Below are 18,085 nucleotides of genomic sequence, written 5' to 3' on the forward strand. Positions count from 1 at the left end.
TATGCTTTTTGATATAATTAAATATGTAATTATTGTAATTATCTAAGGTTTTTATTCACCTTATCCAAATATAACTAATAATTCAGAAAATCATCTTCCCTACTTCAAAATCTCATGCTAATTTCACCACTCATTAAAGTGCATTACCACACACTATGATTTAAAATGTCAGCAATCTAAGACATCCTATGTCTTCTTCTCTAATAACCAAGCTTTTAAAATTAGAATAGACTAGGTTTGCTCCTCACATATGACTTTAACCCAGTGAAATCTGACTTCTAAAGCTACCATTCTTCTGATGTTCTTCTCACTGTCCTCCTGGCAAATAAATCCTTTTCTCTCCTCTCTTTTTCTTATTCTGCACTCTTCACAGACATCTTTAGCCATAATTTTAATTTGTGATGATGATCCTTTAAATTTAACCAAAACCTGAGCTCTTTACTTGAAAATTCAGTTGCTCTTTAGATAGCATCTAGAAGACAACATTCATCTGTTGTCACCCTAGCCAAAAATCTAAAGGTCATTTCTCTCTCCTTTGTCCTCCATTTATAATTGATCACCATGCTCTACAGAGTCCATATTATAAGTATGTCTCATAATTCCCCTCTTCTTTCTGTAGTCACTACCTTTGGCCTAGGTTGGGAAATGAACTATTTTAGAAACTCTCTCGATGATAGTTTTGGGTTTTTGTCTTATATAACCTTTCCTGAAAATCCATACCATCTTCTAAGATGCAAGTTTTATCAGGTCACTTCCCTTCTCAACATTGTTCAGTGGCTTTCCACTGTCTATAGTAAAATGTAAAATCCCTTTGTATGGCATAGAAGACTCGTTCTATTTGTATCTCTTATAACCCTTACCTTCACTGCCCATTACTCTTTATACTCCAGAAATTCTAAAATATTTTAGTTCCTTAATCTCAATCACAAGATGCTGTTTCACATTTCTGCCTTTCCTTAAGCTTGTTCTGCTAGCTGGAACTCTTTTTCTAATTTGCCTGACAAATGCTTATAAATTCTCCAAGGCTCATTTGAAGGCTCCACTGTGTGCTGACTTCCCCAGATAGGTTTTTTTTCTCCCTAATATTCCATTACATCTAACTCTATTATATCATTTTTCCTTTTTTATTTTAATTTTTCTGGATCCCATTTCATGAGGACAGAGACAGTATCTTTTCATATTTGTTATAGCTTTTCCAAATACATTGTCTGCACTTAGAAAATACTAATTAAAATATGTTGAATGAATGATTTATTAATGGATAAAAGTATGCCATAATTATAACTACAGGGTTTAGGATTTGTTTAAAAAAGTAGTTAGGGTAACATAATTTACCCTTATGCTCTTCTCTATTAAGGCTCAAAGGACCAAGAAAGCCATGGACTAGGAATCAAACATATTTTTAACTACCAAAGCATTCTTGCAAAGTGGAATGCCATAAAAGTTTTCAGGAGACTGCATAGAAAACTCTTTCTTCAAAGACCTCACCTGCTTTCTTTCCCCTTTTCTTTCCCATCTCTAATGTCTTCCTGGAATTTCAGAAATAATGTGTTTCACATATATCCTCTGCAGTTTATAACCTGAAAATCTTATGATTTACTATATCAACTTCACTACAATTTCATGAATATGTATGTAAATTTATAAAAAAATAGGGATGTTTACTTTAAAAGTTGCTTTGTGATAGTGCTATGTTTATGTGGTAACAGACATAGTTTTTAAAGCATTCAAATTCTGTGTCATTTTCTTACATAAATGTCCAACAAAAACATGTATTTATCCAATTATTTAACCCATACATTTTACACTAAGGCAATTATTTTTCATAGCACTTGTCAGATAGAGGCATTTTTTTCATGTTTTTGGGATTGTACATGAATGATTCACCTATATAATTTTCCTATCAAAATTATGAATGTATTTATCTCAATTCAGAACTGTGGACTTGATTCCAGTTGACCAATTTAGAAATGTATGTAATGTGAATCTACAAAACAATAATCTCACCTCATTCAGTGGATTAATCTATCTGCCTAATGTGAAGGTGAGTCACTCACAGATTTTACTTTTTTCTTGCAAGGTTTTCAGTGTGAGTTGTAATCTTATTTACTTTGGGTTAAAATATATTTTTGTGTTATTAAAGAAATTATTCCTAAAATTTTTTTTCACCAAGCAAGAGAAAGTACTACTTTCCAAAATTATTTTGATTGACCTCAGTGTTATGTGATTGTCTTATAAGCAGTAAATCTTCCTCTGCAGTAGGAGACGGGATAGAAGGGTGCCTCTACAGTGTGGGTATGGAATGAAATTGGAGGACACTGAGGTTCTCAAAGCAGCCTTATTGCCTCCTGTCTTATAGCTTTGGCTGAGCCATCTACAAAAGCCTTTTAAACATAGGGAAGTGGTGATCTCTCCAACTAAACAATTGTTTCATCTATATCGGGCTTGGAGAAATCAGGAGTGCAGATTGAGAAGCTTGAGCAGCTTTCTGGGGTCTCCATTATTTGTTTGAAATATTGTCATTTCTTAGCAAGTCAGATTATTCAAAAAAACACATTCAAAGCTAAATACAGACCATTTGTGCCATTTTAACACTGATATATTATTATATTATGTTGTATAATCCATTACATCTTAATAGTTTTTAGGATGTTGATAATCTCAAACTAAAGATATATATACAGCATTCATATTTGAACATCTGATTAATAAGGTATTATTTCTGTAGGTCTTATGCCTCAACTATAATCATATTGAATCAATCATGCCCAGACTAAAACCTCAGACTCACTTGACCAACAGACAGCTACTCTACCAGAAAGTGCCTTCCAGTGGCTATGGACAACAAGGAACTTCAAAAATAAACAGGTACTATTCTTTTTCTCACAATTATATACAATTTTTGTTGGGAGTTTAAAAAGCAGTAAGTCACATTAGTGATAGCAGTAACGTACATTTTCCTTACTTGATACTTATTTTATAGCTACATGCCAATAATAAATGTCACAAATAAAAAGATACTCAAAATAGCCCTTTGTCATTGCTTTTTCCCTGCTTCCAACATTTCATACCCATTATATAAAAAAAGAAAATGAAGAGATGTTGTATGATTAATGTGTTTTAAATTGAGATACAATTCACATAGCATAACACTCACTCTATGTACAATGCAGTGTTTATTTTAGTATATACACAAAGTTATACAACTACAATGCAACCTCCATCTAATTCCAGAGCGTTTTCATCACCCCACAAAATAATTCCTTCCTTACCCAGTAGCATGAACTTAGGTTTCTTGTAACTTTTGTTTTGTTTGTGTTTCTAAATAATTCACCTGGTCACTTAATGCCCCAGCACCAGTGGAAAAGATACTTTATGAAGAAAATGAGGACATACCTCCCACCTTCCTACACATTTTTGGTAGAACGTGAAGATATATATCCAAGACAAAATACTTTCATTCCAGTTATCCTAATGAAGAGCATTCCTAGTGTTTTCATCTATATTTATTGAGGTATAATTTACATATAATAAAACTCTCCAGGTTAAGTGTACAGTTTCATGGGTTTTGACAAATGTATTCAGTCACGTAACCATTCCTTCAATGGAAGTATTCCTATCCCAGAAACTTGTATCTTGTTATAATACCCTCCCCCCTACCCCACCCCCACACACCCTAGGTCCTGGAAACAACATTGATCTGCTTTCTATCCCTATAATTTTGCCTTTTTCTAAAATTTCATATGATTACAATCATATAGTAAGGAGTCTTTTGTATCTGGCTTCTTTCACTTAGCATAATTCTTTTGAGATTCATCTATGTAGTTGCAAGTGTCAGTAATTCATTTCATTTTACTGCTGTGTCGTATACCATCATATAGATTATATGACAGTTGTTTATCCATTTTGTGTGTTCTTTAATCTATTTTAGGATATATTAAGATCAAAGACAATATAATCATCTGTTAATCTGTGAGAACAAAAAAATATGGAGGGTATTATAGATAGAAAAATCCCCAGAATAATCTTATTTTTTTATTCATTTATTATTGATGAGCCATGGGTTGTTTCCAGTTTGTGGTTAGTTTGATCAAAACTGCAATGAACATTTCATTTATACACATCATTTATATTGGGGGCTATTCGTATTTTTCAACAACTTTACTGAAATGCAGTTTACATACCATATTCACTCATTTTAAGTGTATAATTTTTACTAAGTTTGTAACTGTGCAACTATCACCGCAACATACTTTTAGAACGTTTCCATCACACACCAGAAATATCCATCATTGTCCATTTGCAGCCAGTTCCCTTTCCCACCTCTAGCTCTAAGAAACCATTAATCCATTTTCTGTAGAGTTGTGTTTTCTAGACATTTCCTATAAATAGAATCATATAATATGTAGTCTTTTGTATCTGACTTCTTACTTAGCATAATGTTTCTGAGGTTCAGCATGTATTCATAGTTCATTCCTTTCTAAGGCTGAATATGTTAGGTATTCCATTGTATTGCTCTGCCACATGACGTTAATCCATTCAATAGTTGATGGACATTTGGATTGTTTATACTTTTAGGCTAGTATTAATAATGCTGCTAAAACATTTGTGTAGAAGTATTTGCAAGCACTTGTATTTTTCTCTTGGGTAGAAACCAGAGTGAAATTCTGGGTCATAGAGTAATTTCATGTTTAACTTTTTAAGAAAATGCCAGAACTGGTTTCCAAAGTGGTTGCACCATTTTACATTACTGAAAACAGTTTATGAAGATTCTCATTTCTCCACAACCTCACCAATACTTGTTATTGTCTTTTTTATTACAACCATTCTAGTAGATTTGAAGTGGTACCCCATTCATTTATAAGCATTTTCTGTCAATGACTTGGTTTTTCATTTTCTTAAATGGTGTCTTTTAAAGGAATTTAAATTTTGATAAAGTCCAACTTACCAACTTTTTCTCCTACAGATAGTGATTTTGGTGTTGCATCTAACAACTCCTTGTCTATCTAAGGTCACAAAGATTCTGTCATGTTTCATTCAAAAAGGTTTACGTTTTTTCTCTTACATTCAGGACACATTTCTCATACATTTGTGCATGTTATGAGGTAAAATGTTAGTTCTAAATTCATCATTTTACATGTGGACATCTATTTGTTTAAGGTACTACCCGTGGGGCATGTGGGTTGCTCAGTCGGTTAAGCGAGTAACTCTTGATTTCGGCTCAGGTCATGATCTCACACTTGTGAGATCAAGCCCCAAGTCGGGCTCTGTGCTGGGCATGGACTCTGCTTAAGATTCTCTCTCACCCTCATCCCTTGCCCATGCAAGTGCTCTCTCCCCCCCCCCCCAAAAAATAAATAAAATAAAATAAAATAAAATAAAATAAAATAATAAAAATAAATAAAATACTACCCTTTCCCCCACTGAATTGTCTTGTTACCTTTGTTGCAAATCAATTGACCATAATTGTAAAAGTTTATTCCTGAACTCTAAATTATATTCCATTGATCTGTCTCTCCTTTTGCCAGTACCAGACTGGTTTGATTACTACAACTTAAAAGTTTTGGTGTCATAGATTATAAGTCCTCCAACTTGGTTCTTTTTAAAGATTGTTTTGGATATTCTGAGTTCTTCACATTTCCTTATAAATAACCATCTTAGAATAAGATGGTGTTTTTTTTTTTTTTTCCTGGGGGGAGAAATCTGCTGGACTTTTGATGCAGATTGCCTGGAATCTATTAATCATTTTGAGGAAAACTGCCATTTTAGTAACATTGAGCCTTCTAATCAATAAACATTGAATATTTCTCCACTTATATAGATCTTTAATTTATCTCAGCAATGTTTTGTAGTTTTCTGTGTATATATTTTATGTTGCTTTTGTTAAATTTCTTCTGAAGTATTTTGTTCTTTTTTATTCTATTGTGAGTAAAATTCTTAATTTCGTGCTCAGTTCATTGATGACATGTAGACATTCAGTTAATTTTTAATATTAATTTTTATCTTCTGATCTTGCTGAACTCATTTATTACTGCAATAATAGTTTTTTGGTGGATTCCTTAGGATTTCCTAAATACAAAATCATGTCATCTGAGAATAAAGACGGTTTTATTTATTCTTTTCCAATCTGAATGCATCTTTTTTTCTTGCTTGATTGTGCAGGGATTTGCTTTTCATTTCAAGTAATTCTTTCTGTACTTTGTCTTTACTATATAAAAATAGTTTTTATTTTAAGAATAAAAAGTGATCATTATATAAAATACAAAGATAATATTATTTAATTCTGATATACTAGTAAATTTTTTTTAACTTCAACTTATAGTAAGTATATATCAGACTTTTTATGATATAGCTTGTTTGAAACTAAGTTTATGGGCTCAAACTTACATGTGTGTTTCAGAGATACAACAAACAGTGAAAATTTGCCTCCAATAATGCACAGTTTAGAAGTTCTTCATTTGGGCTATAATGGAATTTGTAATTTAATTCAGCTACAGCTTAATAGACTAAGAAATTTAAAATTCCTCTTTCTACAAGGTGAGTAGCAACACTGTCAGTGTGTTTATTATTAAAAATTGATTTGGTAATCCTGTTTTAATATGCAAATATTAGCATCAACATTTACGCAAAACAGATTGACAAAAATATTTAGTAATCGCTAATGGGTTTTTCTTGGGTTATTTACATAAATAATGTAAATGCGATATTCCAGGGCTAGAACACTGCATCTGTAGCCCTAGAAAATGCAATGTGCTGGCACTATATATGGTATTACATCATAATTTATTTTTATATCACAGTTCGGTTAAAAAACCAATAGAAAGTAACCAGTGAGAAATTCACAAGTAATTATTAAACCCAGAATTGGGCTAAGCACTAAGAAATATACAGAAACACTATATTATTTTAATTATATATAAGATCATTGCTCTAAAGCAATTTAAGATCTACCTGTGGCAATATACTGAAAGAAAGATGAATCAGTTCTGAGTAACTATCCATTTCTAATTTAAGTGCAATAAGGTTAGAGAAAAGAGAAATTGAAACATATATGGGACTCTTTGAAAGACTGATAGAACTTAGATGGAAGGTGAACATGACAAAGAGTTTTGCAAGTAGTGGGGAGAAGAGTCACAAGAGCACAACTGTGGTGTCTATGGACCAACACTTGAAAAGGGACCAACCTGATAAAAACAGAGTATGCAGTTCTCTGAGAGAGGTATGAAGCTTCTAAACATGATCAATTTGAAGTATAATGCTCATTTTGCAACTGAAAATGAGTAAGAGTTGTAAATCTTTAGAAAAGTAGAATGAGAAGAAAAAAACAGTTTGAAACATTAGTCGAACAATAATTATTTAATGGCACAGAAGAAAGGTTGGAGGATCCATCACTGAGACATGTGGGAAGATATCTGTATAGTTGATCTGAGTATGGTAACTTTTTTCTGAAAGACAGGCTTTTCTAAATCATATTTTTAAAAATTTAATGCATCTTTTTGCCTATCAAAGGTGCTTATGAGTTGCTTCAAGACCATGGAGACTTAGCCTTAAAAGAACAAGAAACTGAGCACAACAATAACAAATTTTTTAAGATACACTGATGTACAAAAAAAAGCAAAAAACCTAGCCCTGGAAAGTTTATTTTAATCTAAGAATATAAAAGGGAGTGTGTTCTCTTGCTGTGTCTAGCATGACAAATCAGAGTGGAGCAGCCTTATGCAGGAGGTGAGGCAGTTGACTCTGACAATAATGGCTACCATTAACTGGGTCATTAGGCAAAGTATTTGTTTGCATAGATTATCTCACAAAATCTACACAGCAATTCAACATGGTAAATAATTTTATATGCATTTTGCAAAAAAAGAAATTGAATCTCAGTGGGGTTAAATGATTTACCTAAGTTTGCACTAGTTAATGGTTTTCACCAGTGAATGGTGTCAAACACAGCTCTGTCTGATTCCAAAGCACATGCATTTTCTATCCACACAAAAGACATAGTAAGGGTCTCGGCTAGAGTCGTGTCAGTGGGAAGGGTGAGTAAAAGGTGACTCCAAAATACATTTTAAAAGAAGGAAATATTAGGACTTACTGACTAATTAAACATATAAGGAGATGAAAAATAATTCAAGAGGTTTTCATGATTTCATTAGGAGACTGGGCAAAAGGAGGTACTAAAGCTAGCTAAAGTCATTGTGAAAGGCTGCTACTTTGTAGTAAGGAATGATCAGGTTGTGTTATGACAATTTTGAGATGTAAAAATGGAAACTTTTTCAAGCAGTAGTAATGGACCACAAGTCAAGAGTAAAAATTATACCAAAGGAGGTGACAAGTGGAGTCATAAGTGTATGTGCTTACTTAGGAAGTAAACACAGAGAAAGAATAAAAGGCCAAAAGAGATGTGGAGACACCCCCTCCCCTTATATACATCCCACTAATCCCCTGAGCCAGCATTAAGAAGGCTGGAGAAATAAGACCCAGTAAAGCAATCATATAAGAAATGTTGAAAGAAAACCAAGAAATGCAGACCTTAGGCCATTTTTTTTTAAAGTAGGCTCCACACCCAACGTGGGGTTTGAACTTATGACCCTGTGATCAAGAGTCACATGATCTACCGGCTGAGCCAGCCAGATTTCCCAAGAAATATAAACTCTAAATATCAGAAAAAGAAAGGATGAACAGCCTCAAAGTCAAATGATAGGAAGAATAAGGTCTTTGAAAAAAATACCGAATGTAGGAACTGGATTAAACAAAAAGAACAACATTGGTAATTGTCAGATCAGATTTGTAAACATGCAAAGAGCAAAAATCAAAGTGAAAACAATGTAGAGGGAAGTGGTTGGATGGGCAGTGAAGATAACAGAGGTTGCATACATGAGGAGCTTGTCCCTAAAAAGCAGGTAAGAGGTCAGAAGGTGGCTAGTGAAGTTATGAGCATATTTGGAGGTTTATAAAGAGGTGAGTTAGGTTAAAGACTGAACAGGAGGAGATGATTCTGAGATCAATCAAAGGGAGTACACAAATAAAAGCAATGATAAGATGAAGCCTGGCCAGAGTCCACAAGAGACAGATTATGAACCAAACTTTCACCTGTTATGCTAAATTTACAAGAAGATGAGGAAGGTGAATCTTGGGGGAAGGGCAGAGTGAGGCTGTACGGTAGCAAGTTAGAATCTTAAGGATTAGGAGTCAAATTCATCTAAAACGTAACTATTTAGTTGAATAAGCATGAGTTTTTCAAACAATGGTTAATGTTCCTAGTTAAAGAAGTGTAAGATCCCTGAAATCACATTCAGCATAGTTTGGGAGTTTTCTTTCTTAAATATGTTTAATGAGCCTTCTAAAATGAATCCTGGCCAAAAGTATGCTATGGCAGACATTATTCAGTACTTGAAGCTATCCCATAATGATTTTTATACCACTGGCCTCAAAATATCAAAGGTGACAGTCTAAATGCATAATTTCATGAAAGTAATATATTAACACAACTGAGTCTCTTTTCTCAATCTGACTTATATAAACTTTCTTCATTTACAAGCAAGACACTGGTAAAGTTTCAAAGTCTGTGATTTAGTTCTGTGAACAATTTTATTGAAGGCTGTGATGTTATAAATTTCTCTAAAGAATAGAACAAAATAAGGTAAATTTGCCATAGCTCACCAATTCTGAGACACCTGCTTCTTACTTTTTAACATATCTGAAATCTGACCATGCATTAATGGATAGCTTGTCATAGTTTACCTAACTGAGTTTTTTTCTCTTAGTATACATAAAATACTGACCTATCTTGACAACTGTTATTGTCTTAAATTCAATGAAATACGTTACATTTCAAGAAGAATTCCAACATCATGGAATCACACGTTCAGTCATATGTTAGTTTGCTAGGGCTGCCATAACAATGCACCACAGACTGGGTGGCTCAAACAACGTACTTATTTCCTCACAGTTCTAGAGATTAGAAGGGCAAGATCAAGATGTCAGCAGGGTTAGTCACTTCTGAAGGCCTCTCTTTTTGGCTTTTAGATGACTTCTTTTCAGATGGTTTTCCCTCTATGTGCATCTGTGTCCTAATATCTTCTTATAAGAACACCAGTCATACTGGATTAGAGCCCACCCCAATGACCATAGCTGCCTCTTTAAAGACCCTACCCCCAAATAGACCCACATTCTGAGGTACTAGGGTTAGGACTTCCACATACAAATTTGGTGGCGGCAGGGAGGATGTCACAATTCATCCCATAACAAACAAGGAAGATGAATAGTGAATGAAATATAGTGTGGCATAATAGAAGCAGCATTGAGCTTAAAATGTAAAAGGTCTAGGTCAGGCCTGGTGTTGCCACTTTTATGTCCCTGTGGAAGTCACTTAATTCCTCTGACTCCCAGTTTTCTGATTATTAAAAAATAATATTTTCCCTGTCCCATTTTGAGACTCTCTCTAGTAGAAAACACATTTAAAAGCATTTTGTCAAGTCAAGGGTCCTCTCATTATCATTAATGCTTACAAAGCTATCGATTGCTACAGTAGAGAGAAATAATGGGTTGTAAAGGATTGAGATTTTATAGACTGTAATGTTTCATTCATTTTTAATTTTTTAATGTGGCTGTGGTGCAAAAATATGCTGAGAAATAAATAACAGCATAATTAAGGTTTATTCTTCCAACTTAACACAACAAATTCATTTATTTTAAAAAATATTTAGATATACCTATTTGAATACCCATTAGAAAAATCAGATATACTCAAGAAGTATATCTTTTGCAGTGCTTTTTTGCAGTACTTTTATACATCTACTTTTGTCAATACCAACTATTTTAGCACTTAATTACTGAACAGACAGATTGGGTCAATTCAGTACATTGTATACTTCACATCTTGATCTCTTAAACGTAAAGGAAAAATTTTAGCAAATGTTATTTGATGATAATGCTACCTTCCCACAAACTGCACTTCTATTTCTCCTTGGAAATACGTTCTTTTTAGCATTTTACTTTTTAAAAAATCATTTGATAAAAAATATTTAAGTGAAGATAGATAGATCTTTGTTCAAAAAGTTTGGACTCACTTGACATTATCATAACTTCTCTTTTTTCAGGGAATGAAATCAGTCAAATTGAAGGACTTGACAATTTAGTAGTCCTTCAAGAATTGGTAGTGGACCATAACCGCATCAGAGCATTTAATGACAGTGCCTTTGCCAAACCAAGCTCTCTGTTGGCACTTCATCTGGAAGAAAACAGACTACGAGAGCTGAGCAAACTACAATCTTTGGTAAAACTTGAGAAACTCTTCCTAGGATATAATAAAATCCAGGTAACATATTTTTTTTTGTTATGAAATTACAAGACTTAGCTCCTCTGAACATAAAGCTTCCAAACACATCAATGAAAACTTTGCTATTTATATGCCATGTAAATACTCCATGAAGCAGAGACATATAAATAGTCTGTGATGCAAAGATGTCCACTCTGCTCCTAGATTTTAAACCCAACCAACCCTACATGTATCCACCTACTAAAAACAAGTTAGCTCTAAATGTTCTAAGGCTCCTCCAGCAGTCCTAAGAGATCTCTTTTGTTCTTGATTGCTCTTGTTCCAAGCTATTTATTTCCACATCTCAATCCCAGACTTCCTCTGGTTCTTTAAACTTGGCATATGTCCTTGGTCTACCTGATATTTGACTCAATTCCTGATAATGGACCTTGACCTGACTTTAATATTCCATCTCTACTGACTCAAGACTTTCTTATGTAAGGTCCTGCTTTAGTTTTACCTGTTCAGATTTCAACCTATCTCCAATGTCCTGTCCCAGTGAGCCTGACAGACTCTCTGCCCAGACACACTATGCAGATAAGAGGGTTGAAGGTATATATAACCTTATACAGCCCTAACATTTCTCTCAGTGCTTTGGTGATGATCTGTTAGCCCACCTCTTACCAATTTTACTGCTTTTGCCTATACCTCTAAGACAACCTCAAAGACAAAGTAAAATGTGGATTGTCAGCCAAGAACAGAGACCAAGTATATCTTCCCCACATTTGATCAGTATATAGCATAGTGCCTGGTACAGAGTAATTATGCAATCAATATTTGTTTGTGGCTCTACTTGCTACAGTTTAGAAAGTCTTTTCTTTTTTTTTTTTTTTTAATTTTTTTTTCAACATTTTATTTATTTTTGGGACAGAGAGAGACAGAGCATGAACGGGGGAGGGGCAGAGAGAGAGGGAGACACAGAATCGGAAACAGGCTCCAGGCTCTGAGCCATCAGCCCAGAGCCTGACGCGGGGCTCGAACTCCCGGACCGCGAGATCGTGACCTGGCTGAAGTCGGACGCTTAACCGACTGCGCCACCCAGGCGCCCCTAGAAAGTCTTTTCTATAGTGATATAAAAGCCTGTTCAGGGCTAGAAGGAAATCATGAGCACTGTCCTTTTCTACATAGCAACTAGGAAATATACATACAGAGAAAAATGGCATACAACTAATTTATCAAGGTTCAAACAACATTCATCTGAGAAAAGCCTTCCAAACTGGCAATGATTCTTGCAAAGCTTTATTCAGAGGAAATCTAAACTGGGAAAATTGCAATCCTACGGAAAATCTTTCCATTAATAGCAACTGCACTGACACAAAGGATTGTCATATCAGACTTAACATGAATCAGATCATACCCAGTTTCAAGCTTTACTAATAATTTCAAGGATACACAGGGTCTGGGACATTACTGTGGCTTCTCAGATCCTTTCTTTTTACATACTGTCTAGCTTACATTGAAATATAAGATCTCCAAGGGAGATTATGTGTGACAGATTTTGTGTGAGTGATCTCTTATAACAAGGGAGTGTTTCATTTATGAAATACCTCCACTTTATACTTGAGCTTACATGATATTTTATAGGGAGCCATGCCTGATAATTCTATACTTTTAGGTTTATTTGCTCTAAGCAGTCCTTAACCAGGGAGGTACTGCTAAGAGCATCTCATAAATAAGGACCTTTTTCCTAGTAAATATCATTGGTCCATTTGACAGCACAGCTATTTATCAGCATAACAGAGAGATGAGACCAGGGAACCTGCTTTTTCCCAGGAGTATATGTGCCCCCCCTCCCCACCCTCCCAAATCCCTACAGGAATGAATGAATGGCAGAATGGTTATTGTAACAACTTCCTCTCTAGTAACTCAAGCAGGATAATGCCCAGTCAAGGTTATTTTTTATCAAAATTTAATATAGCTAATGGACAAACTATATGATAAACCATGGGAAATTATACATACGTCACCGAGTGAAGGGGTATTGATTGTTTAGTGATCAGTCCTCTTTTGTTTATTTTCATTCTTGAAATAGTATTTTTCCTAGAACTTAGATTGATCATTTTACCATCAAACTTATTCTATTAATATTATAGTACCTTAACATGAGCATACATTCAGCTGGGAAAAATGAACTGAGATGTGTAAAAAGGTTAAGTTAGAGATTCTGTTTAACTGAAAATATTATGTTCTTCAAAATTGTAAACTCCCCATTCAAATTTTCTTTGGGGGAGAGTTTTTTCCTCTGTATTCATACCAACATGGGTAGGTGACACCAGCATCAACTTCTACAAATGGGCAATCAGATCAACCCTTGGGTTGATAAAGACTTCTAGAATAGAAGGGAAAAGGCTTAGAAAAATTAGGAAAACACTTCAAATGAAGGTATATGCAGCCCTACATTAACCTACTTTAAAATCTTCCATAAACTGCATATCCTTGATAACAGATTCTAGTGTGAAGCTTTTCACTTAGCCATCATGACCCATAATGTAGATTTGGAAAATTGTTGCCTGTAGTCCTGCCCTTGCAAGTAAAATACCAGAAACACAACTGAAAGGTGAGTTATTTAATTCAGCTTTACAGTCCTAGTTGATTCCTGTGTCTAAATGACTCCCCTATCTGGCATCAGACAACCGTGTCTACTTTTAAACATCCCAGTAATCACCTGAAGCTGGAAATGACTCTAGGAAACAGTCCATTGCTATTTCTTGCCTTAAATGAAAGGCCCCAATCTGAGCCTAACTAGCTGCTACCTAAGCTATTACTATGATTGCCATAAGTGCTTATTCTGAGAATGTACTCAAAAGATAACAACCATTATATTTTGGTTAATGTTGAGCATCTGACTTCAGCTCAGGTCATGATCTCATGGTTCATGAGTTCAAGCCCTGCAACAGGCTCTCTGCTGTCAGCTCTGAGCCTGCTTCGGATCCTCTGTCCCCCTCTCTTTCTACACCTCCCCCACTCATGCTCCCTCTTTCAAAAATAAAAAAATAAACATTAAATAAATACATAAATAAATGGGAAGTCATTAGCCCTCTTTCCCAATTATGAACATATTAGTTTTCTTGATATATCTTTACACCAGCATTATCATCCACATATTTAACACTCTGTTTCTCATATTAATATCTTGACATCTTTGATTAGAAATACTTCACTACTAAACACTGTTATACTCTGTTTCATTTGAGAAGATGATTGAGAAAAAGACTTTTCATATTTCTATGCTTTCCAGTCATGCTTTGCTTCCACAAGTAGGAACTACCTGTGGGTCAAATACATAATATCTCTATAGATAACTGTCAGAGATTTTCCAAAGTCGTCCTAAATTTATGAGACTTCTATGATCAAAATTGAAAAGATCAATCACTGTAGTCAAATTCTACTTCCAAATGGTCTAAAATAGGTCTAAATGTTTTTATAGTTAGTAGATGAATTGGCTATGTCTACTTGTCAATCCAAATAAGAATAGGAGCATATCAATAACTTTATGTTATTACTATAAACTAGCAGCAAACTGAAGCTGAGTTTGTTGCCTAAATTTTTACAGAAATAGCATATAAAAAATAATTTTGCAAAACTTAAGATATACTCACAAAGTTTCACCAATGATAAATAGACAATGTTAAATAATCCCATCCATACAGAAGACAAGTCATTCAACCAGAAAAATAGTTTTTCAACTATAAATACTCCCAGAAAATATATCAGGATGCAGTCCATTCAGTATCACATGTGCCTTTATGGCTAAGGTGTGTTTAAAATTATTTAGACCAGGGGCGCCTGGGTGGTGCAGTCGGTTAAGCGTCCGACTTCAGCCAGGTCACGATCTCACGGTCCGTGAGTTCGAGCCCCGCATCGGGCTCTGGGCTGATGGCTCAGAGCCTGGAGCCTGTTTCCGATTCTGTGTCTCCCTCTCTCTCTGCCCCTCCCCCGTTCATGGTCTGTCTCTCTCTGTCCCCCAAAAAATAAATAATGGTTGAAAAATAAAATAAAATTATTTAGACTGGATTTACCTTCTTTTCCACACTTCTGGGTCAATCCTCTGGGGAATTAACCAACTATAATCTCAGCTTTAGATCATAACTTTTCTGAGAAGAAATTTGGTCTTTTCTTGCAAGTGCTGCTATATGGCCTATATCCCATGTTAGAATATTGTCTTTACCAATCATGCATTTTGAATTAATTGTACATAGATCTGTCCTTAATCAACATTACAGGATTTGTCACTCAAGCTCACTTTGGAGAATTCAGCCATGAGCTAGCTGTAGTCCAACACTTACATATGATTACTTCCAATCAGTGTATATTTGAAGATTTTGGATCTAACCAAATAATAACTTATTAACTTTGGAACAGGATATGACAGAACTGGAAAAACTTGATGGTATCTCTTCTCTCAGAGAGCTTACAGTTTATGGCAATCCAGTGAGTATGTTATTTTTCTAATTTATCAGTTAATTTATTTATAGTTGTATATAATTAATTTTTATATGTGAGAATTTTTTATCTGTTCCCATATGTATAGACAGTTATCCAAGCACAATTTATTGAATACTGTCCTCTTACAACTTGTTATAATATAATCTTCCATTGTCACATATAAAAGGATCTGTTTCCGGATTCTATGTTGTATTCATTGGACTACTGTCAATCCCTGTACCAGTATTATACTGTGTTAATTATTAAAGTTTTATATTAAGTTTTGATGTCCAGGAGAATAAGCACCTCCAATTTTCCTTCTCTTCCTCCTTCTCCTCTTTTTCTTTCTTCACTGTCGTGGCTGTTCTTGGGCCTTTACACTTCCTATGAGTTTAAGGAAACAGCTTTTGAAGCTATGTGAGAGTCTTATTGACATTTTAATTGGAATAGTATTGAATATATAAATTAATTTGGGGAGAAATTTGCCATATTTTCCTGTTGGAGGCTTTGGAAGGATTAAATAGGTAGCACTTTTATTTACCTAACATCTGAACAAATTGACAAATATGACAGTGGCAGATAGAGAGGTGAAAATACTTCGCTTACCTTCGTGAGAAAGCCAAATGGGCATGCTAACAGATCCCAGAAATAAGCAATCATCATCACCTGGTAACAGGAAATGCTTGAGTGAATTCTTTCCACATAGGAGGAGAGCTTCTGCTGGAGGAAGAGCAGGCATTCTCCTAGCAATAAATTCCTTCCCAAGACAGGAAAGACAAGAGCTAAACATGCCCAGTCTAATCTTCCCAGGTTTATCAATTAAGTCACCCTGCTCCTCTTGGTGGAAGAGTGAGGGGTTGAGAGAGCCCACTAGTGCCACATCACAGAGCTATTTCCACCAAGAAAGAAGTAATAATAAGAGTCTCCCCTAATATTTGTAGTATTTAGACTTCCCATTCATAAGCATGAATGTCCCTACATTTATTTTATGTTCTTCAATAACATTTATAGTTTTCTCCTAAAAGTTTTAATCATCTATGGTTTGATTTATTCTGTTGTTTTAATAGCTACTTTAACAATATCTTTTTACATTTTTCCAATTACTTGTGGCTGAAGTACAGCAATTCTGATTTTTGCATTGTTCTGATTTTTGCATGCTACTCTTTATCTACGAACCTTGTTGAACTCTCTTTTTAGTTCTAATGGATTGTAAATTTTGTTGGATTTTCTCTGTAGACTATCATATTATGTACAAATAATGACTATTATTTCTTTCCAATTCTTACATTTTTTTAATTTTCTTTACTTAGTGTGTTGACTAGGACCTCTAGTACAGTGTTGAATGAAAGCATTGATAGTAGGTTATTGACTTCAAAAATGCTTCTAAATTGTTACTATTAAATATGAGTTTTTTGTACATTATGGGTAGATAATCTTCAACATTTTAAAGAAGCTCCTTTTTTTAAGTTTATTTATTCCTGAGAGAGACCATACAAGTGGGGGAGGGGCAGTGAGAGAGGGAGAGAGAGAGAATCCTAAGTAGGCTCCCCACCATTAGCGTGGAGTCAATGCGGGGCTCCAACTCAGGAATCATGAGATGGTGACCTGAGTCGAAACCAATAGTCAGACGTTCAAACAACTGAGCAACCCAGGGGCCCCAAGGAAGCTCCTTTCTAATTGCAGTTTACTACCTGTTTTTATCATGAGTGGTCATTGGATTTTGACTAATTGGCAATTCTGTTTTTCTCTTTAATCTGTTAATATGTAAATTATATTAATAGACTCCAGTGTTAAACTGTCATTAATCCAGTGCTGAATACTATTTATTTGGTCATGTTTTATGCTTTGCTGGATTCAGTTTGCCAAGATTTCATGTAGTATATCTGTATTTATGGAAACAAGTAAAGTTACCCTATAATTATCTTCTTATGCTATTCTTTTAAATTCATCAAGGTTGTTCTTGCCTCATAAAATTAACTGGGAACTCTCTCCCTCTCTCTCTTGCTAGTCTATGAATTAGCATATATAAGAAAAATTCCTCTCTGCCCCTCCCCCGTTCATGCTCTGTCTCTCTCTGTCCCAAAAATAAATAAACGTTAAAAAAAAAAATTAAAAAAAAAAAAGGGGCGCCTGGGTGGCTCAGTCGGTTAAGCGTCCGACTTCAGCTCAGGTCACGATCTCGCGGTCCGTGAGTTCGAGCCCAGCGTTGGGCTCTGGGCTGATGGCTCCGAGCCTGGAGCCTGTTTCCGATTCTGTGTCTCCCTCTCTCTCTGCCCCTCCCCCGTTCATGCTCTGTCTCTCTCTGTCCCAAAAATAAATAAACGTTAAAAAAAAAAAATTAAAAAA

The 18,085-nt window shown here is 34.8% G+C and overlaps 1 protein-coding gene and 1 long non-coding RNA gene across 8 annotated transcripts in view; one reads left to right on the forward strand and one right to left on the reverse strand.

Moving 5' to 3' along the window:
- Window positions 1-18,085, forward strand: part of LRRC9 (leucine rich repeat containing 9) — a 121,552-nt gene that overhangs the window by 82,019 nt on the left and 21,448 nt on the right. For all 7 annotated transcript variants that reach the window (XM_040477294.1, XM_040477290.1, XM_040477293.1 and 4 more), the window contains 5 exons: window positions 1,936-2,044; window positions 2,729-2,868; window positions 6,401-6,537; window positions 11,097-11,314; window positions 15,677-15,745. In XM_040477294.1, the coding sequence (XP_040333228.1) occupies window positions 1,936-2,044; window positions 2,729-2,868; window positions 6,401-6,537; window positions 11,097-11,314; window positions 15,677-15,745 (673 nt within the window). The remainder of the gene's footprint in view (window positions 1-1,935; window positions 2,045-2,728; window positions 2,869-6,400; window positions 6,538-11,096; window positions 11,315-15,676; window positions 15,746-18,085) is intronic.
- LOC121031849 (uncharacterized) overlaps window positions 1-18,085 on the reverse strand; it is a 102,440-nt gene that overhangs the window by 45,876 nt on the left and 38,479 nt on the right. The window lies entirely within an intron of this gene.

The sequence above is a fragment of the Herpailurus yagouaroundi genome, unplaced genomic scaffold (genome assembly GCF_014898765.1).
Source record: "Herpailurus yagouaroundi ecotype Mexico unplaced genomic scaffold, PumYag 141, whole genome shotgun sequence".
NCBI lineage: Eukaryota > Metazoa > Chordata > Mammalia > Carnivora > Felidae > Herpailurus > Herpailurus yagouaroundi.